The sequence below is a fragment of the Anopheles moucheti genome, chromosome 3, assembly GCF_943734755.1.
Source record: "Anopheles moucheti chromosome 3, idAnoMoucSN_F20_07, whole genome shotgun sequence".
Lineage (NCBI taxonomy): Eukaryota > Metazoa > Arthropoda > Insecta > Diptera > Culicidae > Anopheles > Anopheles moucheti.
The window spans coordinates 10,239,289-10,260,992 of NC_069141.1; the positions used below are offsets into that span (position 1 = coordinate 10,239,289).

Below are 21,704 nucleotides of genomic sequence, written 5' to 3' on the forward strand. Positions count from 1 at the left end.
GTGTTTTTTGTTGTAACAGCAACAATGTTTGAGGTTGTCGTTGAAATTGTGAAAAGAAATCTGATGGATGTGAGAGCTACTAGAGGATGAAGATGAATGAGAAATGTGGTAGCAGTTCACCATAGGCAAGTAAATAAGATAAATTCAAACAAAAACTCATACAAAATCTAATCCTTGTTCTTTTGTAGTGTTCTGACATGAAAGCGGCTGAAGCATGAAATAATAGTTATCTTTTCTCTGTAACGCAGATGGACATTATGGAACACACTGGAATAGGAGTTCGATGGTTATGGTAAGTCAAGAATTAACTAACATGTAAGCGATATGACCAGCTTTTAAGACAGAATTTTATGATAAGATCGATTTGTGAGAAGAAAGGGGACGTTAGAGAACAGCTGTTCATGGCACGAAGGGATGTACCGAATAGAAGGTGCCACGCGCTGTTAGTTTTACTGTCTGAGTCTGGTTTTACTGTAAGTTGTTCAAACGACACATAAATCATTGTAACGATAAAATGTCTGTTGACTGTGTTACAAAAATGTGACTGTAAGGCCTTGCGTGGATCGTTAAAACAAGCGATGATATTTATCATTCTCTATTCAAATCGATCGATCGAAAAACAACACGTTCCTATGTTCCCGGGTGCTGTGCTTGTGTGTGGTGATTGTGTCATCGTGTTGATCCTCGTTAGGAGGATGCCTCGTACGCTGACAAAACAATCTTTGCTCTTCTTATTAATAGCGCATTTTCATCCGCTTAACCATCTCCGTAATGCGTTGCGTTATAGGGCGCAATGTGTTTTTGTCACCATTCCGTAAGAACTTTCTCTGTGTTATCTGCTAAGGCTTCCGAACGAGGCCAGAGAGCGCGTACAAAGTATGGCGATGGAGGTCAACTCAGATCAGAATTGTCAAACGGCGTATTCAGGCTGAGCCGGATGAGAGAAAGCCAACGTCGACCGAGTGATCTCTCAGTGCGTTATCAGTAAATCGTACGGTAGGGATTTTAATCCTACCAGGCTTACGAATTGTGGTCTATGTTCCGTGCCAACTGAGACAAAACGGCTATTTTAAGACGGGTAAACGGTAGAGCCCGTTTAGCAGTATCGCCACACTTTACCGTCCTGGTAGGTCGGCGTAATGTATGTGGTGTGCTAGTTAAGGTGTGATCTGCTCTTTCTTCCGGTGACGAAACAAGTGAAAATGTTTAACAATAGTCCAGCAGGACCATCAGGGGAAAGAGAACCCTTGCTGAGTGGGAAAAATCTGTATCCCGCTTTGGGACTGGAAGGAACAAAATTGGATGCAGCGTTCAAGGACATTCCGTTGCCACAGGAGCCAGAAGCACCATCATATCGTAATCCGTGCCTGGAATGGTTATCTCGAGGTAAATTGTTGACTTAGACTAAAGAAAGGAGAAATTATGGGACATTTTTCTTAAGGAACATGGAATGTTTGAAACGATTCTAAATATTTTCAAACCGTAAAAGGGTTTTGTACGCTGTGAATGAAAAATAGTGCTTAGCTTGTAATGCAAATAAGAGCCATCGTGATACACATGTAAAGTACGTAGAGTACTTTATTTGTGTCCTCTAAAACTTTCAACTCAAAAACAACTTTTGTAAATAATGTTTTAATTTCGTTTCCTTCGAACGTGTTCGGTGATCGGTTTCGAATGATCGTAAAACAAGTCACCAGACAATATGCTTCCTAAATCTTGCTAAGTGTCCACTGGAAGGACGTTTCCCAATAAGTAAATCTGTAAACCCCCATAAACGTGACATGCCGTTATTGGCAAGTAGTGTATTTATGTGTTTGTAGCTGGCATCTGTTAACGGATCGTTTCCTCGCTCGTTGTCTACATTGCGGTGGAGTGCATCATATCGGGTTGTTAACTGATTAGTATTGAAAAAAAACAGAAGACAGGCGCCACATGTTCTGTAGTAGCGGATGGCTGATTTGCATTTGTCGCAACTGACCACGTCCGCGCGGCAGCAGTTGAGGAACTAGTTGCAACATTGATCTGTGCTGTTGACCTAGTCGTGAAAGGTAGTGGGAGATATCAACGAACTCGAAGTGTGTGCTGAGAATAATAACATCCTCCAGCAAATGCCATCGGAGAAGGATGTCCACCGCGGTAGACGTGTGATACGTCACGGTGCCACATTAATATTTTGATGCGACAAAACAACTCACAAACGGTCTGCTCTGTGCTCTATGTAAAGACAAAAACTTGAAGGGGGTTTCTGGCTGTCACTAGCATTCGTTTATTTTTTGTTTTGCTGCTTCCTGCGGTGCATTTTCACTTCTATCTATACTTTTTTTTTACTCCCCATCTGTTTCGTAGTAATAATGTCTCCAGCTCACCCTAGTGGGTGAATCTCTGGAGAGCTCTTCAAACGAAACCCCTCGGCTCGGTAGATTCACCCAGTTCCGGCACATCCGTTGCCGAATGCTGCTAAGGGTCCTTCTTCTTCGGTGGAAGATCCGCCGCAACCAGCTTTACCGTTTGCCTTCCCAGGCACGTTTGACGGGGTTTGTTACAAACTCACCTAGTAAATAGCCGGTGCATCCTCCCGGGTACCGTGCGATCCTGGTACGTGGCCGAACGCGTTCATCTTTGAAGTGAAAATATCAAAGGAACCACGGCCGTACCCGAAGTGTGCCTTTGAAGTGCGTAGTATCTTCTTGTTTGGGGCAAATTAATTTCATTCCATTTTCATTAACATCAAACGGTTTTTGGTTTTGGTTTCTCTGGCGCTCGGTTGTGCACAGGGACAGATTTGTTCTTGCTTTTCCGAGAACACAACACGGCACAACGGCATGGCATGGACCAATGCAGGACGGATGGAAGGACACCTCCGTGCAATGTTCGCACGGTTGTGTGTCCTATTGTTTGAAGCCGGCAAAAGTGCCGGGCTGAAGCGGATGTTGACGCGGAATGTTGCGATGTGGGGTAAATTGTTTTACTGAATGGCAGACACGAAACAATGTGGGAACTTGTTGAACCGGCAGACAAGACAAATATTACAACCGTTTGAAGTGGGATTTTGATGCTGTGGAGGATTTACGGTGCACAGAGATGTGGGAAGTGCTATAGATTACTGTTCCAATAACATCATAAAATCTGTTTCTATTATACCTTTTCAGGAAATGTTCTCGCTTGAGTTGGTTTATACATTTAAACGGTTTTGAATATGTAACAAACATTTTCGCCCAGTACAGATAGTAAAGTTATCGTCCTTCGTAGGTTGGCATCAGTACGGTAGTACCCGTTGAGAATGCCAATTTCTGTCGGAACTAGTCATTGCACTTATGTTCGTCTACTAAGCGAAGGTTACGATTTGACTGCAGAATTTATGTTGCTGCTGCGTGTTTTAATGTTCGTCTGTGGTAACAGCGTAGTAAATGCTAAAAATAACATTTATCGAAAGCTTTGAAGCAACCGTGATACAAGCTTTCGAAGCACGTACGTATTTGCTCAATGGGGATGGGTCGGGGAATCTTAGGTGATGGAAGATGAAGAGGAACTGTTATTCAAAAATCATAGAAAATGTGGAGCTTTTGAAGAGTAATCAAATAAAATACAATATTTTTCAGTTCAATTGCGAAAGTTGGGACGATTTATGGGTGCTTTTCAATATTAATGGGATCATGTATCGGTGGACATTGTTTCTATTATATTGATTTTATATCAAGTGAAATAGATTCCTTATGGAGCTTTCTTTACTGACACGTCCTTCTTGTCGGAAGGAATCGCTTTAAGTAAACGCTTATCAAAGAAGAAAAGATTCCACATCTACCTCTAAATGAATATCGCTTGAATAGTCCGTCCTAAAAACCCTACAATATATCCTTCTGTAATGAGGTTTTTGGAATTCCAGTGACAAACTTTAACTCATTCCTGATTAATTTCAATTTGAACTTGCAAATTTGAAAGTAGTTCTGGAATCCTTCCCACTTGTCCATCCGTCGAGAGACGATTATAAAGAAGCAGCTTGGAGAGAAGATCTACCTACTAGATCCAGTTCAACTGTTAAATAATATAAAAATGACTTCAGCTTTGCCGGTTGCATTCGAAAACCCTGTACTCGGCGCCTTGTTTGAATGATTGAAACTAAACATTTCACACAGTCTGGAGATTTTCTTCCACTACTAGGGACGGTTTTATCCGTCGATGATTTAGTGCTCCCTGTGTGAGGACATTGATTGATCATCGTAACGGGCCCATTGCGGACTTCCGTTTCGAGTCGCCAGCACACCTTGAGGTACAGGTTGAAGCGATGAAACCATTGGCAATGGATGTATTGACCGGCAAGATGTTGCCCACGGATAGACAATCACAAGACTCGATTCATATGCCTTATCACCGCAAGAAGCCTCTAAAAGTGACTCGCATAAGTGGACGGTCACCGTGAGATCTACGATAACACAGCGAAGGGTACCAGGTATTCAGGTGACTAGGTTTCTGATTTGTGGTGCGACACTGCGAGACGAACAGCTCAAGTTCAGTGCGATAACTGAACGAATCATCTCATCTTGTTCGACAGAGCCAGGGTGCTGGGTGGTGTTATCATGGTGCCCGAAGTTGATACATACTATCTTGAATATGTATTTTCTTTCTTAAAATGCTTTCTTATTTGGCCTGTTGTGATACAGCAGGAGCATGTCTTCTCATTTTTACTAGATTGTCTTTCTTCACCCTTAGTCACCCATTCGATAACCGTATCATAATGCTTCCTGCCGTTCGTAATCCATTCGCACGCCGACTCCATTGTTTTGTCGCCATAAATGAGCATTGTTTTACATTTTCTTAAATAACACCTTACATTTATAATATTTCTAGAAGCAAAAAACACTGGAGCTAGTCATTTTATAGCAAGTTTTTCCTACTCAAGTCGATAGTTTTCGACTTTAAACATAGAATGTCAAAGAAAAACTAGTTTGGAACAGTTTTTTCTAACACATGCCCACATCTTTCCATCAGGGGCCCACCCCGGCGAGAACTGAGTTGAAGGATGGTAGTGTTGTTAGCGAATTATCATATCAGCCCGACATATGACGAAAGCTGGGCACACTCGCCGGAATGATCTCGTTTTTTTTGTTTAATTTTATTATAAAAAGGCCCTTTTTCTCATGCTTAGCCGTGGATCGAGCGCGGAAGACAAGTGGCCCCCCGTATCAATGATGTTGGTCTAATTATGGGGTTTTATCATCGGCGCATCGGAGTAGGCCAGTGGGGGGATGGCGTCCGTAGGTGTTCCACGGTGTTAGGTAAGGGCATCTTTTAGCGCAATGTTTGTGATGGCAATGAACTGAACTGTTTTATTTTCATTACAAGGAAGCTTTACAGTGTGGTGATACAATTGCAGATAAGAATAACGAACGGGTGCCCTTTTTGGGTCGATTTTTTTTTGCTATAATATTTGCTATAAACATATAAGTAAAGCGTCTATCAATAGTGCGTAAATACAATGCTCTCTCTCTCCATTACGCATCCCCAGCTGATCGGCTGTGATATAGGTGCTGTTCTACCTTGCTACACCCGGCAATGAAATCGCCCATCATAATTAACAACGCTGCAATTGCACTTATCTGCCCCAGTACGTTTAACGCTTGGCATACAATTAATTTAGATCAAACAACTCAATAAACTCCGGCTGACATTCGATAGTCTCAGCCGGTGCCCACCAATGCCAACTGTTGACCGATTATTAAACATTATCGATCATAACCTCGGGGTAGACTTAGACGCTAGTACCATGCCCACCCTCCTGCATTTGGGATCCCCTGCATCCCGATTCTGCCATCTGTCATCATCCTTCACCCAGGGGGAGACACGATGCGCCACATCGCTGATGATTGATTTATTGGATTAACATACCCGCAGGTGATTGCTGGGAATGGCGATCGAGAGTTGCCGTTTTTACGACGCTATCGCAAAACCTCACACAAAGGCATTGGCATTTATCAATGGGCCGGATTGGCTACCATAAACCGCGACACCATAGGCGTTGGCGAAAGAAGCAGCGAAGCAGATTTTAGCGAGTGACCAATCTCACTTTCGTTCGTAAAGGATGGTGGGATATACGATGGAGGAAAGGAAAAACGGTCAGGGATTTTCCACGCTGAAGTGAGTGAGAAGGAATCTGGATGACGATAACGCGTTAAAGCACGTCAAACGGCTTAAAGGACGGGTTAACTAAGCACCGGGTGTTTGCACTCTTTAGGGACACTTCAGAAGTTAGGTGTTCTGGTCGGTTGGTTGTTAGGCTGGTATCTCAAGTGATCGCACGGGCTTACTCAGCAGCTGATTTTCCGGCATGAGTTTCTTGACATTTTTTTTAACGGATTCCAATGTTTTATTCCCAAAACCGGATCAATTTTTGCAGCTAACAAAACCTGAAGAGTCTGTTTAACACAATCGTGTTTATTGATCACAAACAGACCACTCCTTTTGCGCATTTGTTTGCGTAGTTGCGTAGAGCATTCAAATAACTTAAACGCTACCAAAACAAACCGAGTAATTAACTTCATTAGAATGTTTGTAGCAGTAGGGAAGCTATGAGAGTTCTGCAGCCTGTCGATCGCTATCGGCCGCACAACTCCTTTGGTTCGAATGGAACACTTGTGGCTTGGGGTGTCGTGCCAATAGTACCCCGGATAGCCAATACACGTCGGTGGAAGTTCGATAAGCGCTACCACCGCGAATACATACACAACACTGGTGAGACGGTTGCTACTATTGTGCTTACACCTGCTCGAACGGCTCCACGGTTTTTCCATACACGCACACTCGCTCCGCGATAATGCCAATCCACCTACACCCCCTTCTCTTTCGCGGATCCCTCTACACCCCCCCTCCTCCCCTCACCGTTTGCCCCTATTGCTACGCACACCAAGCTCCGCGTGATACCGCTCGGCCGATACAATGGGGTTTGGGTGGTTGCTCAGGTGCCCGCGGACAATTATTTATGAGCGTTCCGTTCGCGCTTGGCGGTTCAATCGGTTCGCGAACGTCCCCGGTCGAACAGTCAAACCGTACGAGCTCGTGCTCGTCTTTCGTTTTGGCAGCAACAAAAAAACCCGCACCGCCCCCTGGTGGGAAACCAAGCAAACCTTGTGGACATTGCGCTCGGAACCGGGGCCGATCATCGATCGGGGTTCTACCAGGAAAAAGCCTCGCAATAGTTGGTGCCTAAAATGTGAATGATCAGTCCGTGGGAGAGTTCGACTTTGAAAAGCGAGATCAACCAGTGGCCAGAAAGTTGAAGTTCAGTGTCAGTGCTGCGATTTACCATTGGAGAAAAGGGCGAAAGTTTTGCTCGTACTGTACCATCACACCCTCAAGACCTCAGACATTCTTGAGGGGGACGCCAAAAAAAACGGGGCAAAGGGCCTAGGTTATTGAATTAAAAAAAAAAGAACAGTTTGTAGGGGCATTGTTTTGGCGAAAGTTGTGTGCGTTCCGTGTACGGGGGGTTGTGCGACAGTGTCATTTTCTTACGTTCGGAAAGGAACAAGCGATCACCATGTATAGTTCCGGCTGGCAGCAGCGGTTATCCCGATGTGAGTAGTTGCACATTTAGCAATTTGGTTGCGGTAGCTCGAAAGGAAGTGATTGTACCGTGAGCCGGTTAAGTCATTAGGGTAGTTAATTGAAATTTACTTTAAGGTGTTGATATAGAGAGGTGTCAGATGCTCACAAGATGAACCAATGCATGCTGTTATGTGATGGCTAAGTGTTTTGTTTTATTGATACATACGCTGGGAGCGATTTTTTTCGGCGATGCGATAAAAGCACTCGCTAAAGTAATAGTTGGTGAGGAAATGGTGTTAAATATTGCATTAACTCGTTGCCCAGGTTGGACATGCAATCAACTGTGTCTATTCGCACATTGATATATCTTCCTTCGATCGCCTTATCGCTGTGTGCTGTGAGGATCATCGAGACATTTGCGGGGTTGCTATTCCGCTCAATGTCACACCACACTGGTGCCGGTGTGATCGATCTCCCCTCCATCCCCAGGTGTGCAATGCAACGAGCATAAAATGATGTCGGCAATGATGAGTCCGAAGCCGCGAGAGAGGGTTGCCCGCTTTTGATGATGACCGCATATAAATAAATGTATATTACCCGATCAACCAACCTCGATCGGTAATGTTGTTGTGAGTCGTTGAGCGGACATTTTTATGCGCAATGAGTGCGCATTGAAGATTAATGAAGGTGCTTTATTAATGTTTACCTTTAGAAAAGCAATCCCAAATATGCCCCATCCAAGCAACCATCCAACACCGCAGATCGATGGCGATCGACGCCACGGATGTTCTACTGTTGCACGTGTTGGGCTCTAGAAATTTGTTTCGCACGTGATGCTATCCGCACTGGGCATGCCCATTCGGGGATGTAGCTAATGGTTTTGCATGGTTTCCGTATTGGTTACGCTATGGACAAGATTCACACGCGGCGATAAGGAATAGTGAAACAAATTGATGTAACACTTTTTCTATTCTAACCCTATTATTACGCTGATGCAGGGTTTGCGAAGAGAAAGAGAAAAAACACATTGGGAACAGAACATATAACAACGGTCTAAATGTCGCGTTGTAGTAATGTTGTAATGACTCATTCAGATGAATCATGAATCGGAATGAATGAATCTGAATCTCTATTTCAAAGAGTTATGGTGATTTGATTCCGACAATGCTATGGGAATCAGTTCAGGAATCTTTTGGGAGTTCGAATTTGAATGATTCCTCACTAAAGAGTCACATGAATGACTCTTCTCAAAACATTCATTAGGCACAATAAGAAGAAAAATAAAATTAAGCCCCAAATAAGAGCTTAGTTGTTAAAACGTTGCTTGTTGTTTGCACAAATGTGTGTCTAAAATTGGATAAAATAGCAACACAGCACGCTTACACTGTTTTCCATTTTTGACGATTGAAGAAGAAAAGCAATAAAACGGGAAGAAAAAGCAATTCAATTTTTGTTGTTCTCTGTCATCATCGATCGATGTTGGATCGGTAAGGCGGGAGAGGATGTGCCCGTCGATCAAACGGTGCCGACGGTGTGGTGGGGACGCGATCATGCGACAAAAGCATTGTTGTCGCGCGCATCGATCACGTGCGCGTGTGCACATTTGTGTGTGGTTTATGTTGCGGTTTTTCTTTTTTTGAGGTTCGTGTGTGTGTGATGATCGTATACAATGGAATGCCGAAACGGTGCCGTCATACGCGCCGTCAGCTATGGATTGTGTCCGGTCCCTTATGGCTGCCACTGATAATGCTGTCACCCGGCCCCGTGGAGGTTTTTTTTTTACGTGGGGAACTTTGTGTGCCGGTTAAAGCGCATGCTGCGTTTGATGGGGAAGCTCAAACGAGCTGGAAATGGATGCAGACAGTCGGGATAGTATTTAGGGTTTTGCGGATAAAGGTATTGAATGCGGAAAATGTTGAACCACAAACAAGTGTTACAGCACAGCAGGAAGTGTGCAGGTGGGTGTTTGATTAACTATCGCCGTTGAGTTCGCTCTCGACCATAATTAAACGGAGATGAGAACCGTTGATGCAACGGCGCCGATTTGCATGTGAATGCAGCGCGATCAATAATACATAACCGGGCCGGTTCAGGGCAAGCTTGTTTCCGTGTGCTGAGTGAATTAAACTTAGAAGACGTTCGGGGCTTTTTGCGCATAAATGTAGATCAGTGTGCAATTATGGGTGTCCCGCAGTAATAGGTCGATTGTTTCCAGCGAAACCATTGCTGCTCTTTCTTCGATGCGATGCCACTCTTGGCCACAGCTACCTCTACCACAACAGGAAGCAGTTTCACTTTCGTTTCTGCCTTATTTTCTGTTTTGTTTTTGAAGCACCTTACAAGAGAGCACCACCACCATCACACCACGGGGTTTGTGTGATGCGATGGACCCCAAAGCCGACCCCCCCCCGGTTTCGAGTTTCGCTTCCAGCTGCACACAATGGCATTGGGAAAATGGCAACAACAAAACCACGCACGATCCACTGACACAGTGCGGCATGCGTATTATGCACACGCCGGAATGGCACAGCGCAGCAAACACCTAGACGAGCTGATGATACCAAGTTCAGGGTCTAGCCGAAGGTGATCTGTTTTCTGTTTTTGTTTTATTTTGGCAAAAATGTTTCCATGGTTTATAGCCGTTTTTATACCTGCAACATTCAAACTGAGCAAGGTTTTTGCATATTTTAGCTCGGCGCTATCGAATCGTGGAAGTGTTGCGAAAAAGAGACAGTTCAAGATGAAGGCCGGGTGGGAAAATTGTCAACCGGACGACGCTATAGGCGGTAGAGTTTGATTGCAAAGAAACCGCATGAAAATAATTTAACTAAAATTGCCTGCGCATTAGAAAATTGGCTGCTCAGGCAATATCGGTTGATGGACCGCAAAGTGTTTCGTGGCGATCCAAACCGCGGTGGTCGAGTGGGGCAGGGTATATCAGTGGAGTGTTTCAATTAATGGTTTGGTGTATTTATATTCGTTAAAATTTATATAAAATTTGTGATTAACAAACATTCAGGAAAAATGCTGCGAAGGTCTATGGAGCGGTCATACGCACTTAGCAGCGGTTTTTTATCGTAATCTTCGATAACAAACGTTAAAATGAACCATTTTCGAAGTAATTTTCCCATTTTCACGCTCCTTCTGGGTCAGATTGCCTGGCAGGCCTAATGCGATTAGTTTTGACAAACAGTTCCATCCTGTTCAGGCATTTCTTCACTGTTTGGACAATTGGTTCGTCATTCGGGAGACTGCCAGGGAACACTTTGTTTTCGATACGATATTTCTGGAACTATGGGTCAGCTAGCCCAAGTGCCCACAATCGGATGGCATCTGTTTCTTTAATAACTGACGCATTGAAATTGGTTAAAAAAAGAAAAAATGGTTTGATTACATTAAGAAGATGATTATGGCGTCCAACAACCGTTTTACAACTTGAAGCAATCGGACATGCTTGCATTTGCGTACCTAATGAGCAAATAGAAACAATTTAGTTGGGTATTTCCCGGGAGGATTCGCCTCGCATACCACTGGAGTGAGCTGTGAGCAAATAATGTTCTGCTGCGAACCATAGCTACAGTGAAGCCAGAAATCTAGGACAGGGATAACGCATTCAAGTACCCCGGAGTCAAAGTCGATTATCAACCAATACGCCTCCACTAGCGTCGCATAATGTTTGCTCGCATTCGATCTTATCGCCATAATAAAAGAGCAAACGAACAGTACACAAGTGGAATTGACACTTGACACTGGGGACTAATATGACGCTGTTTTTTTTCTACTTCTGCTGGCATTTAACCATAAGTGGGTCCGTCTGGAGTGTGCACGGTTGGATATAGCTACATTATTCTTGCTGTTCTGGTAAAACCCCCACATGGAAATCCTCTTTGCTAAATCTCCTCAGTCTCGTGCAGATGAAGGTATGCCGGTAATACTTTCGCCACGAGGACCGAGCAGTGAAGATGGATGGGTGGATAATATTTGGCGTGTACTGTTTGCAAACTGAGAGATGTGTTTATTACTTGTCAAGGGGAAATTCCCGAACAACAACCAACAAAAAAAAAGAACTCCCAAACATCTCACTTTGCTTTATTGATATTTGCATGTTTGCGCGCTTCGATGGCGTCCGAAAGCGGTACGACGGATTGACATTGAACAACAATGGTCATTACGGACGTAATCGCCTGGGGGGTTCGCATTTTTTTCTTCTTGTTTTGGGGTTTTGTTTTTAGAGATAAATCTATGCCAATCGGTCGGTTGCATTTGTCCTTAGATGCTGTCCAACGTTGGAGGGGTTTATGGCGATAATTGAATTGTGTTTGGTGCGATAACCGTCTGTTTGATTGACCCACAGTAGCTGGTCGAACATCCGATAAAGGATACCCTCGACTACTCAAGTCTGGGTGAATTTAAAATCTTATCACAGATTAGAGCAGAGTTTCCCTTGATAAGCTTTAAGCACACTAAGGGAGACAGAGCTTGATAGGTACGAGTTATTATGCCCCGAAGGTTGCCAATTGTGGTAGAATCCATGATTGATGGCAATATCAACCCCTCGCGTGGTGGCTACGCTGCGGGTGTAATTCAATTCCGAATACACACAATGAGGCACCGGCTGGTTAGGGCACTGATCGATGAGGTGGGCGCTAGTACACTAGTTGATGAATTTATGACCGCACGCCACGGGAATCGGCAGTGATTATTTGTTCGGCGACCTGGGTGCGATAAACTACAGGCACGCGCTGTTCCGCTCCATGCTGATCATTGTACCGGTGGGAAGCGCGAGTCTAAAGGGAAAGATCCTACAGTACCGTTACCCACCTCGGACAGATACTGTCTGGGAAGTGTCCGATGGGGTAGAAACAAGGCGATAATATCCAACACAGTCGCTCTAATGTTTGCAAATCGTATGATTCGGACGCGAACAAAGGATTTGCCCGAGATTTCGATCACTGATCACTGATCGCAATAGACAATACTGTCCACAGTTTCTCATGCTTTGAAGTTTTGCTAAACAATCGCATCTGATGGTGATTTTCCACTTGGATGTGAATACAGCCTAAACGATTCAATTAATCATACGAATTAACGGTGGAGACCTATCGATCCTCACTGATGTGATTTATGAATTCTTACAAATTGTTTTCCATTAATTATTGTTCTAGCTTTAATAGTCCTTTATAGTAGTGCGACTTATTGGCTTAGAGGACGAGCGATTTAACACAACTATTCCACAAGAAAAGGAAGTCCAGTGGAGTTAAATGACCTGATCTTCGATTTGACAGTTGACAGTCGCCTTGGCGCGAAATATTCATATCCGGAAATCACTCATATAGAATAATTTCAGTTAAAACCACACATCGTCCAGTTTCAGCCAGACGAAGTCAATGATAAACAACCATGTAGCTCTCGCAGTTGTCGCCGCTGACCTCGCTTTAGCGTCAACTTCGAAGAGAAACGCAACGTTGAAGTCAACGGCCAAAATTGCACACAAAAAAGTGACTTTCTGGGATCCAGTGTGGATTGGCCTTGTTCCAAATTCGACCACGATCTGTTTGTTCACACACCCGTTCAACCATAAATGGGTCTCTTCGCTGGGGAAGGAGTTTTGGGCATAATTATTGCAACGATAAGACGTCTTGGATGCACACAATAAAACTAAGGACATATTGCAAGACTATAGGCCTAGCATAACCTAAAATAATATAACTTAACTCTTCAGATATGAATCACTTAAGAGATCCCATTTAAACGGACATTCACAGATTTATAGAATGTGGCATTAAGTCGAATGATAACATGGTTGAATGTGTATGGAACTCAACCAAAAAAAAAAAACATCTTAAACAACCTTGTCTGTAAGGCAAATAAGATGTTTTGAAGTGTTAAAACGAAACTAACATTTAGTTCGACTTGAACTCGCCTTGTTCATTTAGACATCCAGCCCCTTCGTTAGACCGTGAAGGTTGTGAAGTTTTAGACTTGTACTGAACCTACTTTTCACACTTGATAAAGCATGTGAACATGTGTTTAAATTGGGGAGATATTTGTAACTAATCTGATCGTTTCCTTGTACGAAGGAAACTCCTGCCCTTAGTGTGTGTAATTGTTATACTAATGAAAACATCTTCTCTTCCTTCACAGTCTTTATCATCCCGCAGCGGGTGATATTGGCGATCATGGGCTTTCTGGCTATTATGAATGCGTACACGATGCGCATCTCCCTGTCGATCGCGATCACGGAGATGGTGAACAAGACGGGCGGTGCATCCGAGGACGAAGCTGGCGTCTGTCCGATCGATGACAGTGCCAACCCGGACGATTACACTGGCGGCGAGTTCGATTGGGACGAGGAGCTTCAGGGCATCATTCTGTCCTCGTTCTACTGGGGGTACGTCATCACCCACATTCCCGGTGGTATGCTGGCGGAAAAGTTCGGTGGCAAATGGACGCTGAGTTTGGGCATTTTGTCGACCGCGTTCTTCACGCTCATTACACCGTGGGCGGTAGAACTCGGTGGCTCGACTGCCCTCATCGTGATCCGTGTAATGATGGGACTGGGCGAAGGTACGACGTTCCCGGCGCTGAGCGCACTGATGGCCACCTGGATACCAGCGAAGGAGCGCAGTAAGCTGGGTTCGCTGGTGTTCGGCGGTGGACAGGTCGGTACGATTCTGGGCAACCTGCTGTCCGGTGTGTTGCTGCATAACATCGAGGGCTGGTCGTCGGTGTTTTACTTCTTCGGCGGTATGGGTGTTTTATGGTTTGTGATCTTCGTGAGTATCCGCAATAGTATTGGCGATTGATCGTGAGGGTTTGGTTTTGATAATTAGAATTTTTCCTTTTTTTCGGCGCACCTTTAGACACTGCTCTGCTACAGCGATCCAGAATCACATCCGTTTATCAGCGAGAAGGAAAAGGCTTACCTGAAACAGGAACTAGGAACGTTGGAGCGCGATCGTACGTTGCCACCGACACCGTGGCGCTATATCCTCACGAGCGTACCAATGATGGCGCTCGTTTGTGCGCAGATTGGGCACGATTGGGGCTTCTTCATTATGGTTACCGATCTGCCCAAGTACATGAGCGATGTGCTGCGGTTTTCCATCAAAGACAATGGGCTGTACTCCTCCCTGCCGTACTTGGTCATGTGGATTGTCTCACTGTCGACCGGCGTTCTGAGCGATTGGCTCATTACGTCTGGACGCATGACGATCACCTTCGGCCGTAAGCTGTTCACTACCATTGGTGAGTAATCGATGTCGATCGACACTGCTCAGAATTAGAGGGGAATTTTTCGACCCTAACACTCCTGGAACAATTTCCTAACGAAACTTTCGTCTCCATCTTTTCTAGCCTCCATCGGTCCGGCCTGTTTCATCGTTGGCGCATCGTACGCCGGGTGCGAGAAGGCTGTGGTTGTCATGCTGTTTACCTTCGCCATGGGTCTCATGGGTACGTTCTACCCCGGCATGAAGGTTAACCCGCTCGATCTGAGTCCAAACTACGCCGGCACGCTGATGGCCATCACGAACGGTATCGGTGCCATTACCGGTATCATCGCTCCGTACGTCGTCGGTGTGATGACACCCAATGTAAGTTACCGTGACCGGATGTTAACTGTAGTGGCAATGGTGGTGGAGTTACATACACTGAGCAGGGCAGTGTACTTTTGAGCTTGGATTTGGTGCGGTCGTTTAAGTTAAATTGTTTCCGGTGGGTGGTCGGTTTTTTTTTGCCCTCTGTGACTCACCAGTACACAGGCGAAAATGTGCTATTCATTAGAGGCATGACCGTAATACGTTTTGCTGCTATTTTGCTGGCTATTTTTAAAGCCGAAGAATTGATTTTTTTTCGTTGTTTAGCAGTTATAACGAAAGCTAAAATTATGACTATGAATTATAAAACGCTCTAAAATAACTTTGCCATGCGCAGAGCACCATTTTGAATGGCCTTCGAAAATAGTTGCTTGAATAGGCGAAATAAGTTTAGTGGTTGTGTCATTAGGCACCTAATGATTTGCGATAATTGAACCTCTTTTTTGCAGTGCTTAAGCGGCGAGGCATGGAACGTGCGTGCCAACAATTTAAATATTTACCCTCATTAACCAATTGCATAAATGAACCACAAAACATATCTATCTGTCGCTCATATCGCCTTCGCCCCGCTATTTACATACGCACCATACTAATCAGAATGTTTCCGCTTGGTTTGTTTTATTTGTAGCACACCCTGGATGAGTGGCGAATTGTGTTCTGGATCTCGTTTGCCGTCTTCAACGTCACCAATCTGGTGTACGTCATCTGGGCGTCGGGTGAGGTGCAGCCCTGGAACACGCCCCATCTGATGAACAAATCTATCGAAGCGGGCGAGTCCAACGATGAATCGGCCATGGCAAAGAAAAGCGTACAATCTCAAGATGCCATAAAGCAGTAAAGGGCGGCAGCAAAATAGATCCTCCAGGCTATTTCATCCTGCGACAGCTGTGAAGGGAAATTCGAGACGTGATGCTTTCGAAGAACGATGCTGCTTCCGGATGCGGAAGCGGTACCGCGCTAACGCTGCTAAGGGATGCCCCGTAGAAGAATTAGAGCGTGTTTTTTTTTAAATCTTTTATAAGCGCACAATGCTATTGTGCTGTTGAACGGATTAATAGTTAATCCGACCGTAGGCCACGCGACTGCTCTACTGAAACGTGTAGGTTTAATCTACGTTGATGCCCGGTGCGATAAGATATTCTGTTCTGTTGTGTTTATTTATACCACTTATCAGCTAGGATACGCGTTAGGATTTACGATATAGGAGCGTGCAAATGCAACCGTAACGGGTAGGACCAGTACAACGATGGATCATCATATAGTTGCCAGCAGTGCTGGCACATTGGGAGCGAAAAGAGTAACGATCCGACCAATCGGGTAACAGGGAATTTGCCGATGAGATGTGTGATTAATAAATGATCAAACAATTAATTTAAAAACACTTTTTTTGGGCCGTACTGTATCTACTTTCTCTCTCTTGAATTCTGAATTTAAATTTTAAAAGCCTACAATAATCGAACAGCAATACGGCCTGGCCGTTCCTGAATAAATAAAAAAAAATAATAATAATCGAACGATAATATCACCTATGTAACGAAAGGTAATCATAGCAATCAATTTTTTATTGCTCCTGTGTGTCTGCTGTTTTTGAACATTCGAACCCTTTCATTGCAGTAGCCATCGTCTAGAAGTTTACATTTGAACAGTTCCGCAGGCAAGGCGACGATCGTCTGGAAAAAAAACACGATGGAGCTGTTGAAATCCTGCATGGCAGGGCGTAAGTATTCCCAGTTCTACGTTTTTCCTGGATATGGTGCTATCGGCTCACACCTCTTCTATTTTTGTTTAATTCAGTCTGCTTTTGCCAGAAAAAACACATCCTGGTCATGATGACGTTCTTCGCCATCTTCAATCAGTATACGATGCGCATTTGCCTGCATCTGGCCATCACGGTGATGACGGGTGATCGGAATGATACAATGTCGGGTGTTACGATTGCCGACGAGGATCACTTCGATTGGGACGAATACGAACAGGGCGTAATACTGTCCGCGTTCTACTGGGGCTACACGTTATCCCATTTTGTTAGCGCCTTTGTGGCCGATCGTTACTCAAAGCATCTGCTTGGGCTGAGCGTACTGATTACGGCGATCCTCACCATTCTGACACCGCTCGCGATCGATATCGGCGGTTCGTGGTTGCTGATTGTGGTGCGTGTCCTCGAGGGCGTTGGAGAGGGTGCTACCTTCCCGGTGCTGAGCGCACTGGTCGCCCATTGGATTCCGGCATCGCAGCGCGGTTTCTACGGTTCGTTCATCTTTAGCGGCTGTCAGATTGGGGCACTTATAGGCGGTATCGGTACTGGGTACTTTATCGAAGCGCACAACACCTGGCGAACGACGTTCTATATCTGGGGCATGCTGGCCATCGTGTGGTACGTGTTCTGGTTGTTTATTGGATTCGAAAGCCCGGAAACTCACCCGTACATCAGTGAGGAGGAACGTTCCGAGCTGGTGGCACAGTTGGCCGAAAGTCGCAAGAGCATGCACGCGTATCCGATTCCGTGGAGCAGCATCCTCACGTCCTGTCCGCTTTGGGGGTTGATAGCGGGCCAGATTGGGCACGATTGGGGCACCTATCTGATCATCACCGATTTGCCAAAGTACATGAAAAGCATCCTGCAAATCTCGGTCAGCGATAATGGGCTCGTGACGTACACGCCCTTCTTCAGCATGTGGCTGTTCTCGATCCTTGGCGGATGGTTGTGTGATATGCAGATCAAGAAGCAGTGTATGTCACGCACGAATGCACGCAAGTTCTGGACGACGATTGGTTCGTTGCTGCCGGCTTTCTTCATGATGGCTGCATCGTATACGGGCAAGGATAAGGTGATGGTGGTCACTTACTTTGCACTGTGCGTGACCTTTCTCGGTGGGTTCTATCCTGGCGTGAAGGTGAACACGAACGATCTCAGCCCGAACTTTGCCGGGGTGCTGATGGGCATGGTGAACGGGATTGGTGCTATTACCGGTGAGTAGAAGATTTGGTGTACTGTACAACATAATACGATTTTAAATCATTTGCTTCTTGCTTACAGGCATCATTACACCTTATTTGGCCGGATTGCTAACCCCAAATGTAAGTATCTTTTAAATGTTTAATAAACGTATTAACTTCACTCTCATGAGATTTATCATTTCTGGTACAAATTTACACACTTTTAACATGTTTTTATCTTAATTGTAGCAGTGATTAATTGTAAAATAAAATATGCGTTTAGCGATGTTTACAATGCGCCTTACGGTGTATGCAATCCGCAAACGCCTATGGTTGTACCTTTTTTCATCTAAAAAACGGTTATGAACATGCTTTTAGTCACTTTTTTACCGCACTAGATTCATTGCAAGAATAATATTTTCTGAATATTATAATAATAAATGAATTTTTCTCGTTTTAACCTCCCTCTAGTAAACGTTAGAAGAATGGCGTATCGTGTTTTGGATAGCTTTTGCCGTGCTGAACATTACCAACGTAATCTTCATTTTGTTCGCTTCGGGCGAAATTCAACCATGGAATTATCCACAGCAGCAGCGGGCAGCTTGAGTGAGTGAAACGAGAAGAAAATGAGAAGCGTAAAAACGCACACAAAAGGGACACGAAGAATTCGTCCTTCGTAGCGAAATTCGAAAACCAAAAAATGAGTGTCGTGCGGTATCCTGCACTCCTGCTAGAATGTTGAATTAAATTTTCTCTCAACCTTGAACCGTGAGTAAAAATAACTTTTCATTGCAAAGTCCGGCTTGGCTGGGATGCGGCATTGAGCCAGCTCTTCAGCAAAAGGGGTACCAGGCGCACGCTGCAGAAAGGGGTAGCAGTAGGTCGGATAGCGACACCGTATGCAGCAATACAGCGCGGACACGTACTGACGGCAACAGCTGCTGCTGCTGCGGGCAACACAATACACAAGGCCGTCATGCGGTTGCGTCACGCAGTGCCGCCGTCACATGGAGACGCTCATGTGACTCTTGTACCAGGGCAGCACGCATCGTAGCAGGCGACACCGGCCGGTATTGGAAAAGAGTGGTAACCCGTAGTTCGGGGCCGGTTGCTTTTTTTTTCTTTTGGTTCTCCCCTAACGCTGCTCGCTGCACACGGAAAAGAACGATCGATTTACGATGATGCGATAACAGGGTCCGAAGAAAACGGTGCACGATTAATGATGCTCAATTATCCCGTCGGGCTGTAGCCAGACGACAGTCATCATCGTTAGCGTCAGCTGTGCCGGGAGGAGGGCGATTTAATAGGCGACCATCTCTTCGCAGTGCGGACTGGTCGTACCGCATGCTCGTTGTTGTTGTTAGGTCGGTTTCGCGCGCGCCCGTCTTGAGCGGTGTTGATGGCATTGCGATTATCGGTTTGCGAGGTTTGATGGCAACTCGCGACGACGACGACGACGACGACGACGACGACATTGATGGCTTTGTGGCCGCGTGAAGATTGATGGGTGCCAAGCGTTACGTCAGTCAAAATGACGCATGGTGTATTTCTAACAGGAAACCAGCAGCACGCAACGGTTACTTTCACGAACCGTACACTGACTGCGGCCCGACAACAATAGAGATAGAAGGCGAAAGAGAGGTGCGCGAGTGAGAACAAATCGAATATAGAGCAAGCGACAGAAAGAGAGACGCAGAGAGCATCGGTTTAGATTGGAATGGGAAAAAGGGGAAAAGCGTGTTGTTTCCGTTCCGCCCTTTTTACAAGCCCTTTTGTACACTGCCACGGTACTTTTAGCCCAGCACGCTGGGTTGATTATTTAAATTGTACGTCTTCTGTTTTGTGTCTTTCGTAGGGTTCAATTACCCCGTTTTGTGTTTGCTTTAGAATCGTGGGGTGTAGCGCAGCTAGGGGAAAACCCAGGGTGCTGCGGTTGCTTTTCTTTTTATTCATGAGTTTTCCACAGCGAGTTTTCCTGGCTATGGGTGTATTGTGGAGGAATGTTTAAGGTGGGAAATTCTTGTTTCTTTGCGTTATTTGTTAAAGTTATAGGGATTTTTTTTTAACTTTTCAGCATTTTAAAGATAAAGTAAAATTAACATTATTTAATAGGTATTGTAGAAGATTTTAAAATTATTTTATAAAATAGTTTCTACAGATTCTATTCCATCGCATGTTGCACTACTACACCAACTTCAACCACCGAAGCAACACGGGAAAATGTCGCTTACAAGATTGTCCATCTTCAACGGTTCGGGTTCGTCCTTCGGGTTCTGCCTGTTTGGTGCATGGTTTTGGTTGGTCTTTGCGCAGCAATGTGGTGTTTGTGTATCGATCTGCCCCGACCCTTGACACCTTAAGACGATACCCGGCCCTCCCTCACACCCTCATTCGGGTCCATGTCTTGCATAAGAACTCGCCAAAAAGAAGCTTCGTGTTTGCAAAAGGGAAACTGCCCATTCGTGGCACATCCCACGCGACAAGATGGAACAGATACACACACAAACACACCCACACGAGGAAAGGACAGGGAGTGCCGCGTGAGCGAGGGTGTGCGGCGTTCCACAGAGGGAAATGAAGATAAATTTTGGTCATCGTCACAAACAGTCACCTCCTGCCGCCGATCCTTGCTGGTCATCAAAGGCGATTCGAGGGACTGGTGAATGTTTTTCCTCCCCCGGTGTGGGAAGGAATGAGGTGAAGGGACCGGAAGAATGATTGTGTGTTTGTATTTTCTCGGTCTGTGCTTCTCGATTTTCCTTCGATATCGGCTTACCTTTCGACGGCCATGCTAGCCTAGTAGACCGCACTACAATTGGTGTACCACGGTGAAGGCCACTGCCGACAGAGATGGAAATGAAATCCTTGCTCACCCGGAAATTGCTATAGGTTTCCACCACGCGATAGTATGTGAGCTTTTTTTCCTCGCCACGAACCTCGCGGCAATAATAATTTAACAAACTAAAGTTTTATGTCACCGCTGGGGACAGCGGAGGATTGTAAAATAATAGATTACAACAAGCAACCAAAACGATTACGGGAACGTTTTACAACATTAATAAAAACGGTTGCAACGGTTTCGATGGAAAGTGTGGCTTTAAACCATCGGTACCGGAAAGCCGTTAAAAACCCATAAAAAAGGCATTTCAGTTTATAGTAGCGCGATGCGTAATAATCGTAAAAAAAGTTCGTACTTTAAATAATGTGCCAGAACTGTCCTTCTCTCTCTCTCTCTGTCTAGTTCGTCCTGTTCTAGCAGCCAGGGTTCGGGTTTCCATTTCCAGGGCCGTTTGGAAAATAGATCGGTGCGAGTGGGATGGAGATGGTGTGTAACGGATATGTCCTAGAGTGCGAAAGGCAATTTGGGTAAAACAGATGCTGCCATACGCGCATGTCCTGGTTTTTTTGTTTGAGCCGTGCTTGGGAAACGGTACATTTGTAACGAATTGAATTGCGCCCTTACCAAACGGCACCCTCGCGCATTCGTTCGCGTGGTGTCAATTTCGTGACCATGCGCACTAGGGTACAGAATGGGAAGGCAACGAAATCGTTTTCCTTCCCATCTCCCTCGGTACTAACATTCGTGCACACACTCTAAAAATAGCCAACCCCTCCCCGATAGCGGTTCTC

General features: G+C 45.1%; 1 protein-coding gene and 1 pseudogene across 2 annotated transcripts; both read left to right on the top strand.

Moving 5' to 3' along the window:
* The first annotated feature begins 1,026 nt into the window (after positions 1-1,026).
* On the top strand, positions 1,027-16,496 carry LOC128302647 (putative inorganic phosphate cotransporter). 2 transcript variants are annotated; one of them, XM_053039512.1, is made up of 5 exons: positions 1,027-1,386; positions 13,684-14,315; positions 14,403-14,787; positions 14,896-15,134; positions 15,766-16,496. In XM_053039512.1, exons 1-5 carry the CDS (start codon positions 1,203-1,205, stop codon positions 15,973-15,975), a joined length of 1,650 nt encoding a protein of 549 aa, XP_052895472.1. In that variant the 5' UTR covers positions 1,027-1,202; the 3' UTR covers positions 15,976-16,496. The 2 variants fall into 2 exon arrangements, with proteins under 2 accessions (XP_052895472.1, XP_052895473.1); XM_053039513.1 differs by lacking the exon at positions 1,027-1,386 and adding an exon at positions 7,490-7,568.
* Positions 16,497-16,823: 327 nt separating this feature from the next.
* On the top strand, positions 16,824-18,680 carry LOC128304518 (sialin-like; annotated as a pseudogene).
* The last annotated feature ends 3,024 nt before the right edge of the window (positions 18,681-21,704 follow it).